We start from the raw sequence: 27,667 nt of genomic DNA on the forward strand, positions 1-27,667 counted from the left end.
GCTTCTTGTTCAGGTGGTGTCCATGAGAGGAGTCTGTGGTAGGAAAGGGCCTTGCTGATCTCATTTTAAGATCTGTTACCTTATCTGAGGGCGATTTATCATTCAATCTGGGGGAAGCTTGTTAAGGCCACTCTCTCACTTTTTCCGCAAGACATTTTACAGAGAGAGGTCCTTGATTAACACTGCCAAGGTCACTCATTATGGCTCCGCTAAACCTCATTTGAATTTCAAGTGCCCCCAGGCTGGATTTGCCTCTGACAGGGAAGCTGCCTTATACCAAAGTCAGGCCATCAGTTTAGCTCAGCCTTGTCTAGACCAGGGGTGGGCAACCTGTGGCCCTCAGCCCAGTTTCAAGCAGCCCTTGGCCTAATTTCAGAAGACTGCTGCAAGCAATCCATCCAGCCCTTTGGCAGAGAGCAATCTTTGCAGAGAACAGCCTGCTGGGCCGGGAGGTCTGAACTTATGGCTCAGTGGGAATCTCTATAGCCACTACACAACACCACTGGCTCTCAAAAGGGACTTAAGGTACAGCCCCATGCACTTTTCAGACAGAGTCTGTGATAGAGGATGTAATGGTAACCACCAGGGAGCCTTGCCATGTGCCACCAACAGTGAAAAGAGGCAGCATGGAGTAAATATAGGAAATTACTACAACCAAAGACAAAACATCATGGTTTTAGCTCTCTCTTGCATCAGATATAGATGGAGTTCCCTGATCAAACTAGGCATGGCTACATTAGGCTTGCAATCATTCATATACTTCCCTGGGAGTAATCCCATTTTAACCCAATGTGGCTAAGTTCTGAGTAGATATGTGTAGGATTACACAATGAAAGCCTTTTTGCTGCTGCTTTAAATTTATATAAGACTGTGGTGTTTTTTTATCTCAAGTCAGTATGGTATAGTGGTTAGAGTGTTGGACTGGAACTCAGGAGATCTGGGTTCTAGTCCCCACTTGGCCATCAATCTCACTTAGTGTTTTTGAGCTAGTCACTCTCAGCCTAACCTACCTCACAGGGTTGTTGTGAGGGTAAAATGGAGGAGGAGGACCATGTAAGCTGCCTTGGGTTCCATGCAGGAGGTGGGATATAAATGTAATGAGAAAGAAAGAGTTATATGTAGTTGGTATGTGTTACTTTTCTTTTAAAAAGTGTAATAACAGGGGGAAAAAGAGGGAGAAGACAGACACATGGGTAGAGATGGGAAATGAAATCAGGGAGGTACCCAAAGCAGGAAGTGTTGCAGTAATGGGTGACTTCAATTACCCTCACAATGGGCTGTTTGCACAGTTGCTGATGCCCACCATGACTTAAATAAGCCATGGTGGGTTGCAACGCATGCCAACTACCACTGTGAATATTGAAGTCATGGTGGACACCAGCAATTGTGCGAACTGGGTCACAGACTGAATAATGCATGGAATACGCATCATGGTCATGGCAAAGACGTACAATTTCTAGATACCCAAACAACTGTACTCTAGAACAGTTGGTCATGAAACCAGTCAGAGGCGAAGCAACCCTGGACTTAATTCTCAATTGTACCCAGGACCTAGTGCAATATGTGAGTGTTGTTAAACCAACTGGAAACAGTGACCATAGCATTATGACATTTAACGTATATGCAAGTAAAAAATAAACTTCAAAAAGAGGAAACTTCTCTAAAATGAGGGTATTCGTAAAAGGAAGTTGAAAGGGAAAGTTAACAGGGTCAAATCTCTCCAGAATCTGGGGGGGGGGGGTGTATTCCAAACCATAATAATAGAGGGTCTGCTAGAATTCATCATGTAGATCAGAAAAGGTACCACCAAGAGATCATGGTTAACCAGCAGTGCCAAGGAAGAGAAAAGATGGCTTCCTCCAGGAAATGGAATTTTGCCCAAATGAGAAGAAAAAGAAATACAAAGGAATCCAAACAGACGATAAGAGAGGCAAAACAGGATTTTGAAAAGCATATCACTAATAACAATAACACTATACATACACACACACACACACACCTCGCTCTCTCTCTCTCTCTCTCTCTCTCAGAAGCAGGAAACCAGCTACGGAGGGAGTCCACTGAATGACAAAGGAATTAAAGGAGTACTAAAGGAGGATAAGGAGATTGCAGAGAAGCTGAATGAATTATTTGCATCCGTCACTGAAGAGATAGAGGAACTGAAGAAATATTAACAACAGATTAATTTCTAGACCTTACTGACAAATTGAAAATAAACAAATCACTGGGTCCAGATGGCATCCAACCAAGAGGGTTTTTTAAAAAGAATTCAAAGGTAAAATTGTTCATCTTCTAACAAAAATATGTAATATGTCCCTAAGGCCAGCCTCTGTACCAGAGGACTGTAAAGTGGCCAATGTAACACCAATTTTTAAGAAAGGATCAAGAGGGAACCGGGAAATTACAGCCTTGTTAGCTTACCATCTGTTGGAAAGCATTATTCAAGGTAAAATGATCAAGCATATAGAAGGACAAGTCTTGTTGAAGAAGAATCAACATGGTTTCGGCAAAGGCGAATTTTTAGAGTTTTCTGAGAGTGTCAATAAGAATGTGGACAGGGGTGATCTGGGAGTCACTGTTTACTTGGACTTCCAAATGGCTTTTGACAGAAATACCACACCAAAGACTCCTGAGCAAACTTAGCAGTCATGGAACAAAGAGGAGAGGTCCTCTTATGGATCAGTAACTAGTTAAAGAACAGAATGCAGAATAGGAATAGACAGTTTGGAGGGATATAAACAGTGGCGTGTTCCCCCACCCCCCAAGTACTGGCACTGGTAGATGGAGATGGATTTGGGGAGAAAGAGCATCCAAGGAGAAAAAAGTATAGAAGAAAAAGTGCTGCCAAATCTTGGAAGGCAGTTCTGTGGCAAGACCTGCCACCTCTTGCTTTTCCCAAAACCACACTTACAAACTTAAATTTCTCCTGGCTGCTGCAAAGCAAGCCCTTTTTTCATCCAGGGAGGTTTCTTTCCCACCAAAGTCTCTTGATCAAATGTTAAAATGCCAATTAACTCCTCAGCTTTTCAGATAGTTAATCTGGCTGCTTGTAGCAGAGAAGAGGCAGGATGCTTGTTTGCAAAAGTATTTCTCTCTACACTGAAAGAGGGGTGTTTCCAGACAATAAAAGTGGCGGTGGTGGCTGTTAATGAGTGGAGATAGTGTGCATTTACACAGAACTAAACTAGTACTAGCATAGAATTTGCATAGCAGTAAAAAAATATTTGAAATATCCTTTCCCAGTTTTACAGCCAGGTTGTTTGGTTATTAACTATTAATGGTTTAACTATGGGTTGTTAACCACAAACAACCAAGAGTTCAGAACCCAACAACCATGGGTTTTCTTCCTGGATTGTTCACAGTTAACAACCCATAGTTAAACCATAACAACCCACAATTCAATGACAACCCAAGATTCAACCTATACTCTGGGTTACATGTGAATCAGGCCAACAATCTTGCGCTGATTTGATACTTGCCATCCATTAGAATTGTGTCAGGGGCACACTTGCTAAGTCCCATGCATTCCACGCTTGTTAAATAATAATTTGATTTCATTTGTTCACTCCTCTGTCTGCATCTGCCTCAAGCATGAGCCAAGTTAGGTACCTACACTTTTTTCAGACCCTGATGGCAAGACGCAGCCATATTGTGTGCCAGTTTGGATGGTGCTTCAGCCCCAACTACCATGCTGCAGGGCCTTTGATGGCCCATACCACCCTCTTCCATTGTCTGTCCCTCTCTGTCTCAATCTCTCACTCCTCACCTTGGTTGTCTGGGAGGGGAAAAGATGAGCGGGGGGGGGGGAGAGATGAGCTAGAAAGTACCTTTATTGCATGACTTTGTCCCTCCCTCCCTGCCTTTTTAAGAAAGCAGAACTAAGGGGCCAGGTTCATCCTGAATGCCACCAGGTGCTACATCCAAAATCTAGAGCAGCCTTCCTCAACATGGCATCCTACAGATGTGAAGGACCACAATTCCCATCAGCCTGCTCCCTGGCCAGCATAGCCATGGCTGGGGAAGGCTGTTCTAGAGGACTGAAATTTCATGTTCTTTCTGTTTTAATCAGTTTTTAATTGTTTTGTATACTTTTTACTTGCTACCAAACATCCTGAAGTAATTACGATACAGATTTAAAAGTAAATTAATTCTGGGATAGCATGACAGTTGACACAAAGGGGGGGGGGTACTAGTCCCTTGTGGGTTGTATTTTCACATCTGATCTCCTTACTTAGTTTTTAAGATAGACATATGTCCCTTGTTGTTTGTACTATTTCAGATGTCTTTAAACATGGAGGACACTGTAAGTGCAATGATTCCTTCTTAATTCAATAAAAGGTAAATTGTAAGAACCTATGGTTATATACAATAAAATCAACTGAACTGAATAAAGGGTGGCAGTTATTTGACAAAGAAATTCATTTTCTGTCTTCCCTAGATTCTAACATAAATTGAGTAGTTTATTTTCCCACTCTCACTGGAGTGAGATTACATGTTCACTGGTACTTTGCATCCAAGATCCTCTTGGCTGTGATCATGTACAATATCAATTCTTGATCTTTTTATCTCTATATGTGGTTTAAATGGTGTGTGTTCATAATGAAAAATGACAGAACCACCTTTAAACTAGTGACCTGGTTCAATAGTTAACCAGTATTTGAAAACATACAGGCAGGACCACCACAAATTGTGTCTTTTCAAGCAATTCTTGAAAAGACACAATTTGTGGTGGTTGCTTACCCCATTCTATTAAAGACCAAAAAGGGTTGGCCACCAAAGAGATTAGAGGAAAGATGGTTGTCTCTTTTAAGATGCTGATGCACAAGCAATGACTGTCATAGGTATGGGCAAACAGGAAGGCTATTGAGTAACTGAGGCAACTAACATTTATGGGATGAATGGCCAGGCTGGCTTAATCCATCCCGTTTCTTCCCTACCCACCCTGTCTTTCCACACCATGAAAGGCAGATAAATTTCTTGGAGAGGTGCAATGACATGTTTCTCCTTTTCTGTTCCAGCTGAAGAACTTTCCCACCCAACCTGGTCCTGCCCCACATAGAGACCAGGTTCACATGATCACCAGGGGGTGGGGGAGATAAGCCATGGTGGCTTATTCCCACCACCCCATCCCACCCGCCGCACGTGCCAGTTGCATGCTGAGGGTATTAGCACAATTACCCTCAGCAGCACAGCTTGTCATGTCATGCTAACCCAGCCAGGGTGGCTTGTTGCCATGGGTAACAAACCACCCAGAACCCATGGGCTGTTGTAGGATTCTCGGTTCTCTATTTTAGGGTTCCCTGGCCAAGTTTGCACAACATGACAAGCCATGCTGCGGAGGGAAATTGGTGTGCTAACACCCCTAGCACACCACTATGTGCGGATTATGTGGATTAAACCAACGTGGATTATGATCACAATGTGATCATGTGAACCGGGCCACTGGAAGCTGCTATAGCCGGCTGCAACCACTCTTATCTTCCTCCCTCAGCTCAAGGGCTGCCAGGTAAGGACTAGGCTTGTCAAATGATCGCCGAGTCTCCATTGAGACCCACTCCTGCGAAAGCTGCATTATGTAACTAGACTCTTGTATTCTATGATTAACCCCTTCATGGATCACTGTCTTGTTGTGGCGAAGGGGCTTGCGTAACTCAGTGAAGCCATAAGCTATGCCGTGCAGGGCCACCCAAAAAGGACAGGTCATGGCAGAGAGTTCGGACAAAATGTGGTCCACTGGAGAAGGAAATGGCAACCCACTCCAGTATTCTTGCCAAGAAAACCCCATGGAACGTATCACAAGGCTAAAAGATATGACGCTGGAAGATGAGTCCCTCACGTCGGAAGGTGTCCAATATACTACTGGGGAAGAGCAGAGGGAATTTCCAAGTAGCACCAGAAACAGTGAAGCGGCTGGGCCAAAGCCGAAAGGACACTCAGCAGTGGATGTGTCTGGTGGTGAAAAGAAAGTCCGATGCTGTAAAGAACAATATTGTTTAGGAACCTGGAATGTCAGATCAATGCATCAAGGTAAGCTGGAGGTGGTCAAACATGAGATGGCAAGATTGAACATCGACATCTTGGGAATCAGCGAACTAAAATGGACAAGCATGGGCAAATTTAATTCAGGTGACAATTATATCTACTACTGTGGGCAAGAATCCCTTAGAAGAAATGAAGTAGCACTCATAGTCAACAAAAGGGTGGGAAAAGCAGTACTGGGGTACTATCTCAAAAACAATAGAATGGTCTCAGTACGAATCCAAGGCAAACCATTCAACATCACAGTAATTCAAGTCTATGCCCCAACCACTGAGGCCGAAGAAGCTGAGGTTGATCGGTTCTATGAAGACCTACAACATCTTCTAGAACTAACGCCAAAAAAAGATGTCCTCTTCATCATAGGGGATTGGAATGATAAAGTAGGAAGTCAAGAAATCACCGGGATAACAGGCAAGCATGGCTTGGTGTACAAAATGAAGCAGGACAAAGGCTAATAGAGTTTTGCCAAGAGAACACGCTGATCATAGCAAACACGCTTTTTCAACAGCACAAGAGGCAACTCTACACATGGACATCACCAGATGGTCAATATCGAAATCAGATTGATTATGTCCTTTGCAGCCAAAGATGGAGAAGCTCTATACAGTCAATAAAAACAAGACCTGGAGCTGACTGTGGCTCAGATCATGAGCTGCTTCTTGCAAAATTTCGGCTTAAATTGAAGAACGTAGAGAAAACCACTAAACCATTCAGATATGACCTAAATCATACCCCTTATGAATATACAGTGGAGGTGACGAATAGAATTCAGGGATTAGACCTGATAGACAGAGTGCCTGAGGAACTATGGACGGAGGTCCATAACACTGTTCAGGAGGCAGCACCTCAATCCATCCCAAAGAAAAAGAAATGCAAGAAAGCAAAGTGGCTGTCTGATGAGGCTTTACAAGTAGCTGAGGAAAGAAGGGAAGCGAAAAGCAAGGGAGAAAGGGGAAGATATATCCAAATGAATGCAGAGTTCCAGAGAATAGCAAGGAGAGACAAGAAGGCCTTCTTCAATGAGCAATGCAAAGAAATCGAGGAAAACAACAGAATGGGAAAGACTAGAGATCTCTTCAAGAAAATCGGAGATCTCAAGAGAACGTTTTGTGCAAAGACGGGCATGATAAAGGACAAAGAAGGCAGGGACTAACAGAAGCAGATGAGATTAAGAAGAGGTGGAAAGAATACACAGAAGAACTATACAGGAAAGATCTTAATGTCCCTGATAGCCATGATAGTGTGGTCACTGAACTTGAGCCGGACATCCTAGAGAGTGAAGTCAAGTGGGCCTTAGGAAACATTAGTAACAACAAAGCTAGCGGAGATGACAGTACTCCAGCTGATCTATTTAAGATCCTAAAAGATGATGCTGTTAAAGTGCTGCACTCAATATGCCAACAAATTTGGAACACTCAACAGTGGCCACAAGACTGGAAAAGGTCAGTTTACATTCCAATTCCAAAGAAGGGCAATGCCAAAGAGTGTTCAAACTACTGCACAATTGCGCTCATTTCACATGCCAGCAAGGTGATGCTCAAAATCCTACAAGCTAGGCTTCAGCAGTATGTGAACCGAGAACTATCGGAAGTACAAACTGGGTTCCAAAGAGGCAGAGAAACTGGAGATCAAATCGCCAACATTCGCTGGATCATGGAGAAAGAGAATTCCAGAAAAACGTCTATTTCTGCTTCACTGACTACACTAAAGCCTTTGATTGTGTGGATCACAACGAACTCTGGCAAATTCTTAAAGTGATGGGAGTACTGGACCACCTTACCTGTCTCCTGAGAAACCTGTACGAGGGTCAAGAAGCAACAGCAAGAACTGGATATGGAACAACCGATCGGTTCAAAATTGGAAAAATAGTACGACAAGGCTGCATATTGTTGCCCTGCTTATTTACCTTATATGCAGAGTTGCTGTTGTTGTTGTTCAGTCGTTCAGTCGTGTCCGACTCTTCGTGACCCCATGGACCATAGCACACCAGGCCTTCCTGTCCTGCGCTCTCTCCCAGAGCGTGCTCAAGTCCATATTCATTGCATCAGTGATGCTATCTAGCCATCTCATCCTCTGCCGTCAGCTTCTCCTTTTGCCTTCAGTCTTTCCCAGCATCAGGGTCTTTTCCAGAGAGTTTTCTCTTCGCATTAGGTGGCCAAAATATATGCAGAGTACATCATGAGAAACGCCGGGTTGGATGAATCACAGGTCGGAATTAGGATTGCTGGGAGAATTATCAACAACCGCAGATACGCAGACGATACCACCCTAATGGCAGAAAGCGAAGAGGATCTAAAGAGCCTCTTGTTGAGGGTGAAAGTGGAGAGTGCAAAAGCTGGTTTGAAACTCAACTATAAAAAAACTAAAATCATGGCATCTGGCCCCATCACTTCCTGGCATATAGAAGGGGAAGAAATGGAAGCAGTGACAGATTTTACTTTCTTGGGCTCCAAGATCACCGCAGACGGTGACTGTAGCCATGAAATTAAAAGATGCTTGCTCCTTGGGAGGAAAGCTATGGCACACCTAGACAACATAGTAAGAAGCAGAGACATCACCTTGCTGACAAAGATTCGTATAATCAAAGCTATGGTTTTCCCAGTAGCAACGTATGGCTGTGAGAGCTGGACTATAAGGAAGGCTGAGTGCCGAAGAATTGACGCGTTCGAACTGTGGTGCTGGAGAAGACTCTTACGAGTCCCCTGACTGCAAGGAGGTCAAATCAGACAATCCTAAAGGAAATCAACCCTGACTGCTCATTGGAAGGACAGATACTGAAGCTGAAATATTTTGGCCACCTAATGCGAAGAGAAAACTCCCTGGAAAAGACCCTGATGCTGGGAAAGATTGAAGGCAAAAGGAGAAGGGGATGGCAGAGGATGAGATGGCTAGATAGCATCATCGACGCAATGAATATGAACTTGAGCACGCTCCGGGAGAGAGCGGAGGACAGGAAGGCCTGGCGTGCTATGGTCCATGGGGTCACGAAGAGTCGGACACGACTTAACGACTGAACAACAACAATTCTATGATTAAAAGGGTGCTGGCACCACATGTTCAACTGGTTGGACTAAACTGCCTGGGTTGCATCTCACTCAATATGTGTTTGCTGTCAACAGTACATAAGAACATAAGAGCCCTGCTGGATCAGACCAAGGTCCATCTAGTCCAGCATTCTGTTCACACAGTGGCCAACCAGCTGTCGACCAGGAACCCACAAGCAGGGCATGAGCACAACAGCACCCTCCCACCCATATTCCCCAGCAACCGCTGTACCTAGGCTCACTGCCTCTGGCACTGGAGGTAGCACATGACCATCAAGACTAGTAGCCATGGAAAGCCTTTTCCTCCAGGAATATGTCTAACCCTCTTTTAAAGCTGGTGGACATCACTACATCCTGTGGTAGCGAATTCCATAGCTTAACTACATTCTGTGTGAAGAAGCCCTCCCTTTCATCTGTCCTGAATCTCCCACCACTCAGCTTCATGGGATGACCCTGGGTTCTAGTATTTTGAGAGAGGGAGAAAAATGTCTCTCTATCCACATTCTCCACACCATGCATAATTTTGTAAACCTCTATCATGTCTCCCCTGACCCTCCTTTTTCCTGGGCCATTTAAATGCAATAAGCTGCGGTTTGTTTGGAAATTCCATGGTGGTTTACTCAAATGGCCTGGCGACACACCCTTCAGCATCACAGAGGTGCAATGAAGTATGCTGCTTTGTGCAAGACTTGAAATGCACAGAAACCTCTAAGTGTGCTTCCCAAAGCTGTGGTCAGAAGGGGAACAAGTTTGGGGTTAGGCAGAACTAGCGAGGTCTAGTACTGGTGGGGTAAAATGAACCAAGGAGAACACTGTGTGGAAAAAGAACAGGAAAGTATGGGAAGAACGGTGAACTCCATATACCGATATATGCCAGCTTTGCCCTTGCCTAGATAAACCAGGCATCGTTATTTATGCCTTACTCATGACCAGACTAAACTATTGTAATGTGATTTATGTGGGATTGCCCTTGCATTTCCTGAGAATTTTTCAACCAGTAGAAATACAGCTGTCCAGGCTGTTGACTGGAGCATACGATGCCAGTCTTGAAACTGCAACACTGGTGTCCAGCTTGTTTCTGGGCTCCCATTTGAACTGCTACTTATTGCCTTTAAATAGCTTGGGAACAGGAACCTGAAGGAATGTCTTCTCCTTTATGAACCTACCCATTCATTTACACTCTGCTTCAGAGGCCCTGCTTTGGGTCCCTTTGCCTTTGCTTTGCTTTGGGTCCCTTTGCAAGGATGGAAGGAGGCTACCTGGGACAGGGCCTTTTCCACAGTGGCACCAAAGCTCTAGAACTCACTCCCGGGGGGAAGGCACATACTCCTTTCTCACTCCTAGCCTTCTGGCAGCAAGTTAAAACCATATTGTTGCCAAAGGTGTCTAAGGACACTGGATCCACTGAACTGAGATTGTTTTCCCTGCTGACGGTTTATATGTATCTATTTTAGTAATGCTTTAGTTTAAAATACATAAAATACCACCACCACCCCCTGAGAGACTTCACTGAAGTGACCAAACACAACGTCATGTAAAACAAATGTTTGACTAAATGTACTCCATGGATATTTAGGGGCACAATTCTATTTCAATATAAAAGGAGAGAAAATCAACCAAAGCCTTGCATTCTTTCCCTTCTCCCTCTCTCGATGGGAACTGGAAAAACGTTAAAAGGTGTTTTCACTTCAAATGCCTTTTAAAATAAGCCATTTTGTGAGGTCTTTGAAGTCCAAAGCCACAGATTAGAGAAGCTAATAAAGCTCTCCCTCACTTCAGAAGGCGGCAGCTGAGGTCAGAGGGAGAAACTGTCATCTAAGGCTATGCATACTTACCTGGGAGAAACCATCACTGAATACAGTGGAACTTGCAACTGAGTAAAGATGCCTAGGATTGCACTGGGAATTGCTTTATTAACAAATGGTACGCAATCCCCAGACATTAAAGTCATCAGCTTCGGAACCAGGTCCTGAAGGTGACCTAGCTGAAGTTTGGCTATATTGGCTCAGTGAGATCTTTTCCCAGCTCTGGTTGCTTGTCCTCTAAACACGAAAAGGTAGCCAGAAGGAGTGAGTCCTACAAAGACTGTTACAACTAAACATATATTGTTTCTGCATTGCTGGGTACTGCCAGTTTTTCCACCGTTTCATCTATTTTACATTGCTTTTCATTTTTTTTTTGTACTGGATGATCTGTTTAATTTGTTTTCCATTAGTACATAAGCCACCTTGAGCTTCTTAAATGACTGCTGTGGCTTCCTATCCGCTCCGGGATCAGACAGGAAGTGATGGACCTCCAGGTCCATCACCCTCCAAAGGTCTCCTTCAAATGGCACCCACCTCTTCTCCCTTGCAGCCCCGTGTGTTTGGAACTGCCTCCCAGAACACCTGCACGATGCCACTGCTCTTACTTACTTCCCATCTCAAAACACATTTTTTTCCGAGAAGGCTTTGGCACAACACTCTAGTCCGCTACTGCAACCTCCCAGAACCTCTAGATGTGTTGGACTACAACTCCCAATGGCCATCCTGGCTACGGATGGGAATTCCAGTCTAAAACATCTGGAGGGCACCAGGTTGGGGAAAGCTGGTTTAATGCATTATTCTTCATCCAAGTACTTAGAAAGACTGCAGGTAGCTGTCTTGTGAGGCATTCTCCCCTCTCTCTCACACACACACACAGAAGGGAACATTTTCTCTAAGATGAAGCCTGCCATCACACATACAGGATTCAGAACTAATATTTTAACCTGTATGCAAACTTAACCAAATATTTAATTAACAAAAACTCATACAAATAAAATCAACTGAGAGTTCTTTAACTGGGTGCCAGTCCTACATTTGAATAAATGGAGACAGCAGATGGAACCCTTTAAATGCAGCCTTGCAAAAGAAACACACACAAGTCGTGGTAGCCCATCTGCAAATGCACACCAATGCAAGTCATTTGTGGGGCATTATTAGCCATGAAGGGGGTGGGGGAGGAGAGAAGCCAGTCGCATCCAGTTTTCAAAAGCACCCCTTTTGCAGGAGGCCTGCTCTAAAGGTGATTCTAATTCACTGATGCCAGAACACCTTCTAGACTATTCCCATTTCAGTAGCTTTCATAGTGGAAGCCTCCTGGATATGCAAAACCATCAACAGCTGCCATGTACTTATTTGATACCGCATTTCTCAACAATACTGCTGAGCCCTTCACTTGTCCCCATTTTCTTGCTCTGGTAATATGGCAGGCCTTGCATAGCTCTGCTACCATAGCCCTAGCAGAAGTCTCCAAAGTACGGTGGAGCTAACAGTAGGGCCAATCAAGCCATCACAAAATAGTGAGCAAGCTTTTGAGCTCTCCAGAACTCTTCATCATTTCTCTCTCTCATCCATTCCCCTGCTTTACTTAACTTACTTAACTTAAAACACTCACTATTTTACTCCACGCTCACTATTTTGTGACAGTTTGGTTCATCCAAAGAAAGCTTTGCCCAACACACCTTCTTTTGTTTTTCATGGGCAGCAAGTTAACATATTTTAGTTTTTCCACTCTAGCCTCCGCTCCTTTTTATCATGTCTATGAGATTGTGAGTATATTTTAGAACTGCAAATCGCTTTGAACACATTAGTAGAAAGGCGGTACATAACTATAGTAAGTAAATAAGAAAATAATTCTTATTTTACACCCGAGTAAGCCACACTTTCATGGCTGTCTGGGGGCATCCCATGCTAAACAATTGCGACTAAAATATTTAATGGCAAAGTATTTGGATCTCTTTTCCTACCATATCTCAAGCTGCCAAAGTATGTTTCAATTATCCACATTTCATTACCCTTGCAGCAGTGATGGACTTAGCCTCGAGCCAATCTTGGCTGAAAAGCAGGATAACACATCAATATAATTAAGAAAGAAACACCCCACGAGGTAGGCAACACCAAGCAATGACTTGAACATCTACGATCTCTACAAAGTTCATATCCAAGGGCGCTGGCTATGATAGCACAAACTTTATGCATTTCCCTTCAATCCGGAAAGCATATTTGCACAGCCAATTGTGTTCACACTGTAGATTTGAGTTGCCCTGCAACGTCTCCCACTCCAGATGCTAGCGTCCTTGTAGTTTCAGAAGCTGAGTACACACACACACAAAAGTTGTACAAGATCAAAGTTGTACAAGACAGGGCAATCTTCTGACAGACTGTAGTCAGTAGAGCATGTCCTCTACTTGACATGCATATATTACATACCAGCAACAAAGACGTACCCAACACATACTAAGATTAGATTACCATGAACACACTTCGATCATGTTAACTGTGCAAAGGACGATGGATTCCTCTCTCTTTCTCTCTCTCAATGTATGGAGTTAGGATTTGGATCACAGCTAGTCCAGATTTAATTGGAGTTAAGTAAGAAGGATCTTGAGTGCTCATTGGAAGGACAGATATTGAAGTTGAAGCTCAAATATTTTGGCCACCTAATGCAAAGAGAAAACTCCCTGGAAAAGACCCTGATGCTGGGAAAGATTGAAGGCAAAAGGAGAAGGGGACGGCAGAGGATGAGATGGCTGGATAGCATCACCGATGCAATGAATATGAACTTGAGCACGCTCCGGGAGAGAGCGGAGGACAGGAAGGCCTGGCGTGCTATGGTCCACGGGGTCACGAAGAGTCGGACACGACTGAACGACTGAACAACACAAGGAAGGATCTTATATATATAGTCCATGATTTTTTTAGAAAGAAAACCACCCTGCAATTAAACAGACATAATTTCCAGGTTGTTCAGTCGTTCAGTCGTGTCCGACTCTTCGCGACCCCATGGACCAGAGCACGCCAGGCCTTCCTGTCCTGCGCTCTCTCCCGGAGCGTGCTCAAGTTCATATTCATTGCATCGGTGATGCTATCCAGCCATCTCATCCTCTGCCGTCCCCTTCTCCTTTTGCCTTCAGTCTTTCCCAGCATCAGGGTCTTTTCCAGGGAGTTTTCTCTTCGCATTAGGTGGCCAAAATATTGGAGCTTCAGCTTCAGTATCTGTCCTTCCAATGAGCAGTCAGGGTTGATTTCCTTTAGGATGGACTGATTTGACCTCCTTGCAGTCCAGGGGACTCGTAAGAGTCTTCTCCAGCACCACAGTTCGAACGCGTCAATTCTTCGGCACTCAGCCTTCCTTATAGTCCAGCTCTCACAGCCATACATTACTACTGGGAAAACCATAGCTTTGATTAGACGGACCTTTGTCGGCTAGGTGATGTCTCTGCTTCTTACTATGCTGTCTAGGTTGGCCATAGCTTTCCTCCCAAGGAGCAAGCGTCTTTTAATTTCATGGCTACAGTCACTGTCTGCGGTGATCTTGGAGCCCAAGAAAGTAAAATCTGTCACTGCTTCCATTTCTTCCCCTTCTATATGCCAGGAAGTGATAGGGCCAGATGACATGATCTTAGTTTTTTAATGTTGAGTTTCAAACCAGCTTTTGCACTCTCCTCTTTCACCCTCAACAAGAGGCTCTTGAGATCCTCTTCGCTTTCTGCCATTAGGGTGGTATCGTCTGCATATCGGAGGTTGTTGATAATTCTCCCAGCAATCTTAATTCCGACCTCTGATTCATCCAACCCGGCATTTCTCATGATGTACTCTGCATATAAGTTAAATAAGCAGGGTGACAATATGCAGCCTTGTCGTACTCCTTTCCCAATTTTGAACCAATCGGTTGTTCCATGTCTGGTTCTTACTGTTGCTTCTTGACCCTCGTACAGGTTTCTCAGGAGACAGGTAAGGTGGTCTGGTACTCCCATCACTTTCAGAATTTGCCACAGTTTGTTGTGATCCACACAATCAAAGGCTTTAGCGTAGTCAATGAAGCAGAAATAGACGTTTTTCTGGAATTCTCTTGCTTTCTCCATGATGCAGCGAATGTTGGCGATTTGATCTCTAGTTCCTCTGCCTCTTCGAAACCCAGCTTGTACTTCCGGTAGTTCTCGGTTCGCATACTGCTGAAGCCTAACTTGTAGGATTTTGAGCATCACCTTGCTGGCATGTGAAATGAGCGCAATGGTGCGGTAGTTTGAACACTCTTTGGCGTTGCCCTTCTTTGGAATTGGAATGTAAACTGACCTTTTCCAGTCTTGTGGCCACTGTTGAGTGTTCCAGATTTGTTGGCATATTGAATGCAGCACTTTAACAGCATCATCTTTTAGGATTTTAAATAGCTCAGCTGGAATACTGTCATCTCTGCTAGCTTTGTTGTTACTAATGCTTCCTAAGGCCCACTTGACTTCACTCTCGAGGATGTCCGGCTCAAGTTCAGTGACCGCACTATCATGGCTATCAGGGACATTAAGATCTTTCCTGTATAGTTCTTCTGTGTATTCTTGCCACCTCTTCTTAATCTCATCTGCTTCTGTTAGATCCCTGCCTTCTTTGTCCTTTATCATGCCCGTCTTTGCACAAAACGTTCCCTTGAGATCTCCAATTTTTGCATTATTAGTAATACTTGTATACCACCCAATATAGGAACATCTCCAAGTAGCTTACATACAGTGGTTTATTCCCCCTTTTTCAAAACAGCTCACACAACTTCTCAGCACAAAAAGTGCTGAGAAGGTGTATGAACCTTGAGGGAAACCTCAGCTCAATATCTACAATTAGTACTATGGGGATAATACTGTCCTACGTAGGGATGTCAGAGAATTCCGCCACAGATCTCGGTGAGGCCGAATGCCAGTGCATTCAGCCCTCCGAAATTCGTGGCAGAAAGAAGCCCCCCACCCCTCCCACCCCACGACAGGTGCGCGTAACAGGACACTTACCCAGTGCCATTCACGCTGCTCTGCGAATGGCGTCTGCAGCCGCCATTTGCTTCTTCATTATTGCCGTGATAGGCTACGTAAATAATTACGTAGCCTATCACAGCAAAAAAAAGAGAACACAAATGGCAACCACCGTAGCGTTCCTTTTTTTGCTGCGATAGGCTACGTAAATATTTACGTAGCCTATCACGGCAAAAGACAGGGGCGCAAATAGGGATGTACGAAAGTGACTTACCTTTTGCGGATTATGTTGATGGTGGGGGGGGACGCGTTCCGTCCCTCCCCCCGGAATCCTCGACGAGGGGGGAGGCAATCCATTCCTCCCCCCCGGAATCCTCAATGGCCGGCTGTGCCCCCCGGCAGCTCCGCGGAGCAGCCGGCCAGGCCCAGCCCAGCCCAGCCCTGTCCACAGCCGAATTTCCGGCCACGGAGGGCTCAGGGGGGGGGGGGGGACCGCGTACGCAAATGGCGGCGCGTTATTTTTGGCCATTTCCCCCTGCCCCGCCTTCCCTTCCTCTGTTCCCTCTGCATCCTGTTTTAGTCTGTAAGCCCCTTGGGGCAGGAACCTGTCTTCTTGTACTCTGTAAAACACCATGCACTGGGATCTACATAGATTATCATTAACTACACAGCAACAGGGCCACTTTAACCGAAGGGCCTTTACCTGCACACCAAGGTGGAACTCCTTGCCTCCCTCCCACCCATCCACCCTAAATTAACATCCCGTCCCAACACAGACACGCTTCGGAGCCCAAGGAAGGCCCCTACACCGCAGAATCCCCCTCAACCTTACACACCAGCGCACAGAAGGCTGCCCACAACCCCCACCCCGTTGTCAACATCCGCCCCACGGGACCGGTCCAGGCTCTGCCACAGAATTTATTTTCAGCATGAAGTCTAACATCATGGCTGGGGATGATGGGAGTCGCAGTCCAACACGCCTAGAGCGCGCCGGGTTACGAAAAGCTGGCTGAAATGAACAACGGGCGTGGCAACCCGCCGAGCATGTGCAGAGCGCAGCTCCCTCGCCACCCAAGCGCCCGGCGCGCCGCCAGAGCCCGCCTCCGAGTCTCGCGGGCCAATCGCGCCAGCGCGCGAGGGGCACCTCGGCAGGCGCAGAACCGCGCGCGGGCAGGCGCGACACGCGCAAACGGGTGCCGGTAACTGTGTGGTTGACGCGCGCCAGCGCAGGAGGGAAAGAGGCGCGGGCGGGCGAGGCCCGACACTGCCGGCCGCCGCGGCTACCCACCCGGGCAGGCCCAGAGACTGCTCGAAGCGCCGCAAGACAGCCGGCAGGCCGCGGCCGACCAGGACGCCGCCCAGGTCGAAGAGCACCAGCCGCCGCCTGGCCGCCATCGCCGCTCTGGCGGGGGGTGGGGCGCGAGCGCGGGCACTTCGCCTCAGAGAGGCCCGCCGCCCCGCCACGCCCCCGGCCACGCCCCGAGGGCCGCGCCCCGCCCCCGCTGCGGAGACTGCCCGCCCCGCCCCGCTTTCCCTCGGGGAGCCGCGAGGTCCTAGTGCCGCATTTCTCCTTCAAGGAGAAGGAGCCGTGCTGGGCGAGACCGCGGCCCGCGTAGTCCAGCGCCTGGCCCACGGGTGGCGCCGAGAACCCTCCCATGAACGCGGAGGTTCCGCCAGGCCGGCCTTCCCCGGCCTGGTGCTCTCCAGTTGGGTTGGACTACAACTCCCATGGTCCCCAAACCATGGGGATTGTAATCCAACCCATGCGTAGGGCGCCGGTTGAGGACGCCTGCATTCAGCCGTCGCAACAAATAGCTATGGGTCGACTCCGACTCCTCCATTCACTCGCCGGCTCCCCTTTAAAGCCGCACAGAAGCCAGGGGCTATCACCGCACCCTGCAGCAGCGAGTTCCATAAATTAATTAATTCCATGATTGATTGATTTTTTCAAAATATTTCTTGGCTGCCTTCCAGGGCAGAAGCCAATAAAAACACATAACATGATACAATATAAACAGCAATAAAAACACAATAACACAATAAAAACAGCAATACAAACCAACAACAGAACCAGCAGTAAAAACAGCAACAACAGCAATCTTGACTGGGGAAGGCCAGAGTAAAATACTATGTTTTCAAGGCCGTCTTAAACGCCTGCAATGATGGAGCTTGGGGGATTTATTCCAGGCAATTTATTTCAGGGGTGTGGGGGCCACTGTGGAAAAGGCCCTCTCATGTGTGGTCGCCCACCTAACTGCTCTCACAGGTGGACAAAGGAGAAGGGCTTCTTTTGCTGATCTTAACGTGCATGCAGGCTGATGAATTGTGTTGTGTGAAAAAGCCGCTGCAAATTTTGACATGCGTGATGTGGAAGTTGACCATTCAGAATGACCATCGAGAAGCCATATTGCCTTCAAATGAAATGTAGCCATGTTGTTCTTAGGGCAAAGAAGCAAGTTTTAAGATAACACATAACTAGCTGCTTGCAACTAGGTGAAACTGCAGACTGTTCTATTTAGTATTGTGGTTAAGCATATCCAAAGACATGTTTCCTGACTGTTAAACAATTTGACACAACTGTGGAAGGATTAAGGGGTCACGCGCCGCAGAGCTTGAAAGAAATAAGATGTACCCATGAATGCCACACATTGGTCACGAGACAATTCATAAATTCTTATAGGCCAGTAACTGCTTAGCACGAGACTATAAGAATATGATTGGCTATGACGTAGTAAGTGCAGCCCAAATATAAGTTTTGAATCGCTGGTAAGAGGTGTCTTGGCGATTGTCAAGTCCCACCACTGTGTATTCCTCTCCCAAATAACCTGGTCTTGTATCACAACAGATTTGGACTCGTGTGGCTCTGTTTCCATGACAATGATCATGAGCCACGAGAAGATCAGGGAAAGATCATGCCATGCATTCTTTTCTGTACCTCGTGTGTTCCCCCAGCAAATATCTACGTAAATATAATTTGCGTAGTCTATCGCGTGAAAAAACAGGGACGCAAATGGCAGAGTGGATGCCATTTGCGTCCGGTGTTAGCCCAGCGATATGGCACGGCAATGGCGGCCGGCTGTATCACCAGCCATGCGGACCTGGCACCTTGCTCTGCAGGATTGTTGTGGAGCAGAGCTGGCCCGGATGGATTCCGGTGGGAGGGACGGATCGCCTCCCCCAAAGGGTGGATTCCCACCAGGGCGGAAGGGGATCCGCACATCCCTAATTCCAGGTAGGGTTGGGGGAGTAGAACTGAATATCATCAACCCAGCAGGTGCTGGTCAACCAATGAGAGAGGCTTGTTTACCACCCCTCTCCAGGCTTCCCCTGGCTACCACACTGTTATCCCTGACAGCATCTGAGGGATCCCCATGACAGCAGCCCACCACCACAATTTTGCCCCATTCCAGCCAACAGTCAGGGAGTTAGAGCTCCCAATCCCTTTCTCCTTTTCTAGGGAGTAAATCTAGCCAATTCACCCATTAACAGTCTGCAGCCTGTGTTGCCCAGACACATAACACCCCAGTTGTGCACCTCTAGGGAGTAAATACAGCGATGTAGCTGCTTCAGCCATTCTCAGTCTGCAGCCTTTGTTCCCCACTGAGAATCTGTAGCGTCTTTTTCCCATTGAGAAAATAGGAGCTCTGCTGTTTCAGGTACTAGCTATCCAGCGAGAGGGGGCGGCCAGAGGAGCAGGATCCCGCTGCCCAGTATTTTGCTGTATCGATGTGACAATACAGTGGAAACTAAAGAATGCAGGAGAGGAGGAGAGGAGGTGGCCAGCAGAGGCAGCAGCAACAGCAGCACTGGCAGGGGGGGCAACTCCAGCCAGCCCTTTCCCTCCATGCAGGGAAGCAGCGAAGTAAGAGCAGCAACCCCTTCGCGGATCACCACCTTGTTGTGGCGAAGGGGCTTGTGTAACTCAGTGGAGCCATAAGCTATGCCATGCAGGGCCACCCAAAAAGGACAGGTCATGGCAGAGAGTTCGGACAAAATGTGGTCCACTGGAGAAGGAAATGGCAACCCACTCCAGTATTCTTGCCAGGAAACCCCCATGGAACATATCACAAGGCGAAAAGAGATGACGCCGGAAGATGAGCCCCTCACGTCGGAAGGTGTCCAATATACTACTGGGGAAGAGCAGAGGGAATTTCCAAGTAGCGCCAGAAAGAGTGAAGTGGCTGGGCCAAAGCCGAAAGGACACTCAGCAGTGGATGTGACTGGTGGTGAAAAGAAAATCCGATGCTGTAAAGGACAATATTGTTTAGGAACCTGGAATGTCAGATCAATGAATCAAGGTAAGCTGGAGGTGGTCAAACATGAGATGGCAAGATTGAACATCGACATCTTGGGAATCAGTGAACTAAAATGGGCAAGCATGGGCGAATTTAATTCAGGTGACCATCATATCTACTACTGTGGGCAAGAATCCCTTAGAAGAAATGGAGTAGCACTCATAGTCAACAAAAGGGTGGGAAAAGCAGTACTGGGGTACAATCTCAAAAACGAAAGAATGATCTCAGTATGAATCCAAGGCAAACCATTCAGCATCACAGTAATTCCAGCCTATGCCCCAACCACTGAGGCCGAAGAAGCTGAGGTTGATCAGTTCCATGAAGACCTACAACACCTTCTAGAAATAACACCAAAAAAAGATGTCCTCTTCATCATAGGGGATTGGAATGCCAAAGTAGGAAGTCAAGAAATCACCGGGATAACAGCCAAGCATGGCCTTGGTGTACAAAATGAAGCAAGACAAAGGCTAATAGAGTTTTGCCAAGAGAACACGCTGATCATAGCAAACACTCTTTTCCAACAGCACAAGAGGTGACTTTACACATGGACATCACCAGATGGTCAATATCGAAATCACATTGATTATGTCCTTTGCAGCCAAAGATGGAGAAGCTCCATACAGTCAGTAAAAACAAGCCCTGGAGCTGACTGTGGCTCAGATCATGAGCTGCTTCTTGCAAAACTTCGGCTTAAATTGAAGAACTTAGGGAAAACCACTAAACCATTCAGGTATGACCTAAATCGTATCCCTTATGAATATACAGTGGAGGTGAGGAATAGATTTCAGGGATTTCTGTCTATCAGGGATTAGACCTGATAGACAGAGTGCGTGAGGAACTATGGACAGAGGTCCGTAACATTGTTCAGGAGGCAGCAACAAAATCCATCCCAAAGAAAAAGAATGCAAGAAAGCCAAGTGGCTGTCTGAGGAGGCTTTACAAGGAGCTGAGGAAAGAAGGGAAGCGAAAAGCAAGGGAGAAAGGGGAAGATATACCCAACTGAATGCGGAGTTCCAGAGAATAGCAAGGAGAGACAAGAAGGCCTTCTTAAATGAACAATGCAAAGAAATCGAGGAAAACAACAGAATGGGAAAGACTAGAGATCTCTTCAAGAAAATCGGAGATCTCAAGGGAACGTTTTGTGCAAAGACGGGCATGATAAAGGACAAAGAAGGCAGGGACCTAACAGAAGCAGATGAGATTAAGAAGAGGTGGAAAGAATACACAGAAGAACTATACAGGAAAGATCTGAATGTCCCTGATAGCCATGATAGTGCGGTCACTGAACTTGAGGAGGACATCCTAGAGAGTGAAGTCAAGTGGGCCTTAGGAAGCATTAGTAACAACAAAGCTAGCGGAGATGACAGTATTCCAGCTGAGCTATTTAAGATCCTAAAAGATGCTGCTGCTAAAGTGCTGCACTCAATATGCCAACAAATTTGGAACACTCAACAGTGGCCACAAGAATGGAAAAGGTCAGTTTACATTCCAGTTCCAAAGAAGGGCAACACCAAAGAGTGTTCAAACTACGGTACAATTGCGCTCATTTCACATGCCAGCAAGGTGATGCTCAAAATCCTACAAGCTAGGCTTCAGCAGTATGCGAACCGAGAACTACCGGAAGTACAAGCTGGGTTTCGAAGAGGCAGAGGAACTAGAGATCAAATCGCCAACATTCGCTGCATCATGGAGAAAGCAAGAGAATTCCAGAAAAACGTCTATTTCTGCTTCATTGACTACGCTAAAGCCTTTGATTGTGTGGATCAGAACAAACTCTGGCAAATTCTTAAAGAGATGGGAGTACCAGACCACCTTACCTGTCTCCTGAGAAACCTCTACAAGAGACAAGAAGCAACAGTAAGAACCAGACATGGAACAACCGAGTGGTTCAAAACTGGGAAAGGAGTACGACAAGGCTGCATATTGTTGCCCTGCTTATTTAACTTATATGCAGAGTACATTATGAGAAACGCTGGGTTGGATTGTAGCAGCCATATCGGGGGTCAGACTAAGTAGCCTCATGCAGTCTCATGCTTCATGTTCTTGCTGAGCTTTTTCTCCCTTGAATATATTGTTGTAAGCTGACAAGACACAGGAATTCCTTGTCTTGTCAAAGGTCATACAATTGTATATCTTGTTCTCTGCTGTTCTCTGCTGTTCTTGTATTATAAACAATGGTGCTAAGAGAAGAAATGTTGAGGACTGCAACTCCACACAAGAGGGGGAGGAGGAGCCGTTTCATATTTATTTATTTATTTATTTCATTTCTATACTGCCCAATAGCCGAAGCTCTCTGGGCGGTTCACAAAAACTAAAACCAAACAACACACAATAAAACAATTTAAAATATATAGAACATTAAAACCACAATATAACAATACAACCACAATAAAACCTAGAAGCAGTGCAGGAGTTTAAAATACAGATTTAAAACAGCAAAGATAAAAATTTAGAAAGCTAAAATGCCTGGGAAAATAAAAAGGTCTTCACCTGGCGCCGAAAGGAGTACAATGTAGGCGCCAGGCGAACCTCACTAGGGAGCTCATTCCAGAGCCGGGGTGCCACAACAGAAAAAGCCCTCCTCCTAGTAGCCACCCGCCTCACTTCCTTTGGCAGGGGCTCACGAAGAAGGTCCGCTGATGATGATCTTAAGGTCTGGGCAGGCACCTATGAGAGGAGGCGATCCTTCAGGTAACCTGGCCCCAAGCCGTTAAGGGCTTTGAATGTTAACACCAGCACTTTGAATCGGGCCCGGAAATGGACTGGCAGCCAGTGCAGCTGGAAAAGTACTGGCGTAATATGAGCTCGCAGGCCAGTCCCTGTTAACAATCTTGCTGCGCTATTTTGGACCAGCTGAAGTTTCCGGACCGTTTTCAAAGGCAGCCCCATGTATAACGCATTGCAGTAATCCAGACGAGAAGTTCTCAGAGCATGGAGAACTATAGCTAGGCTATCTCTGTCCGGATAAGGGCGTAGTTGGTACACCAGCCTAAGCTGATAAAAAGTGCTCCATGCCACTGAGTTCACCTGTGCCTCAAGTGACAGTTCTGGATCCAGGAGCACCCCCAAACTACGAACCTGATCCTTTAGGGGGAGTGCAACCCCCTCCAGAACAGGTTGAATATCACCTAGCCGGGCAGACGAACCACCCACTAACAGTACCTCCGTCTTGTCTGGATTGAGTTTCAGTTTATTAGCCCTCATCCAGTCCATTACTGTGCCCAGGCACTGGTTCAGAACTGCCACTGCCTCACCTGGTTTTGATGAGAAAGAGAGGTAGAGCTGGGTGTCATCCGCATATTGATGGCACCTCAGCCCACACCTCCGGATAACCTCCCCCAGCGGTTTCATGTAGATGTTAAACAGCATGGGGGATAGAATAGAGCCCTGTGGAACCCCATGGCACAATTGCCATGGCACAGAGCAATAATCCCCCAGCACCACCTTCTGGAATCGGCCATCCAAGTAGGAGCGGAACCACTGTAGTGCAGTACCTCCAATTCCCAACCCAGACAACCTATCCAGAAGGATACCATGGTCGATGGCATCGAAAGCCGCTGAGAGGTCCAGGAGAATCAACAGGGTCGCACTCCCCCTGTCCCTCTCCCGGCAGAGGTCATCCCACAGGGCGACCAAGGCAGTTTCCGTTCCAAAACCAGGCCTGAAGCCCGATTGAAATGGATCTAGATAATCCGTTTCATTCAAGAGCGCCTGGAGCTGTCCTACAACCACCCGCTCAAGCACCTTGCCCAGGAAGGGGATGTTGGCCACTGGCCTATAATCGTTAACATCCTCTGGGTCCAGGTTAGGCTTTTTCAGGAGTGGTCTAATTACTGCCTCTTTTAAAGCAGCAGGCACCACTCCCTCTCTCAAGGAGGAATTTTACAACCTCCTGGACCCAGCCGGACAACCCCTCCTTGTTTGATTTAATAAGCCATGAAGGGCAAGGGTCAAGCACACAAGTGGTCGATCGGACTTGGCCAAGCACCTTGTCCGCATCCTCAGGCCTCAGTAACTGAAACTCATCCAATAAAACTGGACCAGATGGTGCTCTGAACTCCTCTACCAATGGAACTGCATTAATGGTTGTGTCCAATTCATGATGAATCTGAGCGACTTTATCCTCAAAGTGCCGCGCAAACTCTTCACAGCGTGCTACTGAGGGTTCCACCGTCTCTCTCCCTGGCCCAGAATGTAACAGGCCGCGAACCACTCGGAAAAGCTCCGCTGGACGACACTGAGAAGATGCAATGCTGGTGGAAAAGAACTGCCTCTTTGCCATCCTCACCGCCACAGAGTAGGCTCGATAGTGGGCTCTTACCTGTGTTCGGTCAGACTCAGCACGAGTTTTCCTCCACCTGCGTTCTAGCCGTCTCCCCTCTTGCTTCATTGCCCTCAGCACAGGTGTATACCAAGGAGCTGGCCGGGCTCTGCTCAGAGGGAGAGGGCGCTTGGGTGCGATCGTGTCAACCGCCCGAGTCATCTCTGCATTCCACAGAGCGACCTGGGCTTCGACAGGAGCACCAGCCATACCAGCGGGAAAATCCCCCAGAGCCCTCTGGAATCCATCGGAATCCATTAATCTCCGGGGGCGGACCATTTTAATAGGTCCCCCACCCTTGCAGAGGGGAACGGCCGCCAGGAGTCTAAACCTCAGCAGGAAGTGATCTGACCATGACAAAGGGACAGATGTTAATTCCTCCACTTTCAGATCACCATCCTCCTGCCCAGTGGAGAAAACCAGATCAAGAGTGTGTCCTTTTGTATGCGTTGGGCCGATGACATGTTGGGACAGCCCCATGGTTGTCATGGCGGCCATGAAGTCCTGAGCCGCCCCGGATACAGCGGCCTCGGCATGGAAGTTGAGATCCCCCAGGACCATCATCCTGGGGGTCCTCAACACCAAGTCCGAGACCACCTCCGTCAGCTCAGGCAGGGAGTCTGATGGGCAGCGGGGTGGGCGGTACACCAACAGAATCCCTAATCTGTCCCGGGTACCCAACACAAGGTACAGACACTCAAGATCTGCACTCGAATGAGCAGGAAGCCTGGAGAGGGAGATTGAATTCCTATAGACCACGGCAACCCCCCCTCCCCGACCCTCAAGTCGGTGTTGGTGCTGCACTGAGTACCCAGGAGGGCACAGCTGGGAGAGAGTGACCCCTCCCAGTTCCCCCACCCAGGTCTCAGTAATACATGCCAGGTCAGCCCCCTCATCCACAATCAAATCATGGATGAGGGAGGTCTTATTTTGGGCCGATATGTGTCACAATGTCTATAAAAACAATGTGCTGATGTATTTCGGGGCTTCTGGCTCTTTGGAAATAATTCCAGCCTTAAGCCCGCGCGTTAAAAGAATCTCTTTTTCCTTCACTCCGTGGTCTCTCTGACTCTGGGTTCTGCAACAGGATGCATCATAGGTCGGAATTAAGATTGCCGGGAGAATTATCAACAACCGCAGATACGCAGACGATACGATACCACCCTAATGGCAGAAAGCGAAGAAGATCTAAAGAGCCTCTTGTTGAGGGTGAAAGTGGAGAGTGCAAAAGCTGGTTTGAAACTCAACATTCAAAAAACTAAGATCATGGCATCTGGCCCCATCACTTCCTGACATATGGAAGGGGAAGAAATGGAAGCAGTGACAGATTTTACTTTCTTGGGCTCCAAGATCACTGCAGACGGTGACTGTAGCCATGAAATTAAAGGATGCTTGCTCCTTGGGAGGAAACCTATGGCAAACCTAGACAGCATAGTAAGAAGCAGAGACATCACCTTGCCGACAAAGGTCCGGATAATCAAAGCTATGGTTTTCCCAGTAGTAATGTATGGCTGTGAGAGCTGGACTATAAGGAAGGCTGAGCGCCGAAGAATGGATGCTTTCGAACTGTGGTGCTGGAGAAGACTCTTACGAGTCCCCTGGACTGCAAGGAGGTCAAATCAGTCAATCCTAAAGGAAATCAACTCTGACTGCTCATTGGAAGGACAGATACTGAAGCTGAAGCTCAAATATTTTGGCCACCTAATGTGAAGAGGAAAATCACTGGAAAAGACTTTGATGCTTGGAAAGACTGAAGGCAAAAGGAGAAGGGGATGGCAGAGGATGAGATGGCTAGATAGCATCACGGATGCAATGAATAGGAACTTGAGCACGCTCCGGGAGAGAGCGCAGGACAGGAAGGCCTGGCGTGCGATGGTCCATGGGGTCACGAAGAGTCGGACACGACTGAACGACTGAACAACAAAGAGAAGCAAAGTTACACAGCCATCATAGAAGGCTCTCAAGGGCAACAAGCTGGGAAATGGAGGCTAGTTACTCCCACTGGCAAAAAGGGAGTCCAGCGTGATTCTGAAGGCATGGAAGAGTGCTCAGTGCTTTCATGAGTTGGAAAGGCAGGCTAGGTACTCTGCTTACCTAGGTTATGGAGGGCACGGTCAGGTGAAAGACACACCCCTAGGAATGCCCGATCATACCAACTTTAAAGTGGAGGGATGGGCACCCAGCAGCTGAACCGCAGGGGAGACGAATTAAAGAAAAACAACAGAGTAAAAGTACTCTGCAAAAATGCGGCTTCCCCACATATAAACTCCGGGGTGGCTGCAGACTGGTCATGACATCATGTGCCACAAAGGACCTCCAAATGGTTCCAATCTGCAGCAAATCACCTGTGAAGACAGGCCCCAAGTCAACCCACATAAGGACTGGAGTTCATTACGAAGGTTTTATATTTCTCACATTTTTTCCAAGAAATGGTTTGTCCTTTAAACCAATTGTGCCTGTCCAGTGGATGGGGGGAGAAATTTGTTCGGTCCACATTTTAATGAAAATTTACCTAGTTGGCACTTTTGAACCAATATCCAAACCAAAACTCAGTTATCCTTTGAAATTTCCACTTCTCTGAATTTTGTAGGGATGTACGAAAGTCACTTACCTTTTCACAGATGCGATTCGCGGTGGGGTGGGAGGCGCTCCGTCCCTCCCCCCGGAATCCTCCCTGGCCGGCCCCGCTCCGCAGCGGCTTTGCAGAGCTGCTGGCCAGGGCTGTCAGCAGCCAGAGTTCCTGCCGCGGCCAGGCTGCTACAGACACAAATGACGGCCGCCGTAGCTGCTGCCATTTGCGTCCTGCCAGGCTGCTGTGATAGGCTATGTAAGTATTTACATAGCCTATCACAGCAAAGAGCAGGCACGCAAACGGCGGTCGCTACACCATTTGCGCCGCTGCTCTTTCTGTGATAGGCTACGTAAATATTTACATAGCCTATCACGGTAAAGGCAGCCACGCAAATGGCATAGTGGCCGCCATTTGTGTGGCTGCCTTTACCGTGATAGGCTACATACATACTTACGTAGCCTATCACGGAAAGAGCAGCGGCGCAAACGGTGTAGCGGCCGCTGTTTGCATCCCTGCTCTTTGCCGTGATAGGCTACGTAAATACTTACGTAGCTTATCACGGCAGCTTGGCAGGATGCAAATGGTGGCCACAGCAGCCGGCTGAAAGACCAGCTGCCGCCGCCAGAGCCCAAGGTAAGTTTC

At 47.1% G+C, this 27,667-nt stretch overlaps 1 protein-coding gene across 7 annotated transcripts in view; it reads right to left on the minus strand.

Moving 5' to 3' along the window:
* The window catches only part of EPHX2 (epoxide hydrolase 2), a 101,531-nt gene extending 84,224 nt beyond the window's left edge, over positions 1 to 17,307 (minus strand). For 6 of the 7 annotated variants that reach the window (XR_014787021.1, XM_084829514.1, XM_084829515.1 and 3 more), the window contains exon 1: positions 17,126 to 17,307. Coding sequence is in view for 6 of the 7 variants with exons in the window: in XM_084829514.1 (XP_084685640.1) it covers positions 17,126 to 17,232 (107 nt within the window). In the remaining variant the exon portion in view is untranslated. Of the gene's footprint in view, positions 1 to 16,111; positions 16,282 to 17,125 lie in introns of those variants that run through there. The other variant, XM_084829512.1, reaches the window with a different exon arrangement.
* Between the last annotated feature and the right edge of the window lie 10,360 nt (positions 17,308 to 27,667).

Source organism: Heloderma suspectum, chromosome 1 (genome assembly GCF_057233095.1).
Source record: "Heloderma suspectum isolate Gila_16-S chromosome 1, 16-S_ref, whole genome shotgun sequence".
Lineage (NCBI taxonomy): Eukaryota > Metazoa > Chordata > Lepidosauria > Squamata > Helodermatidae > Heloderma > Heloderma suspectum.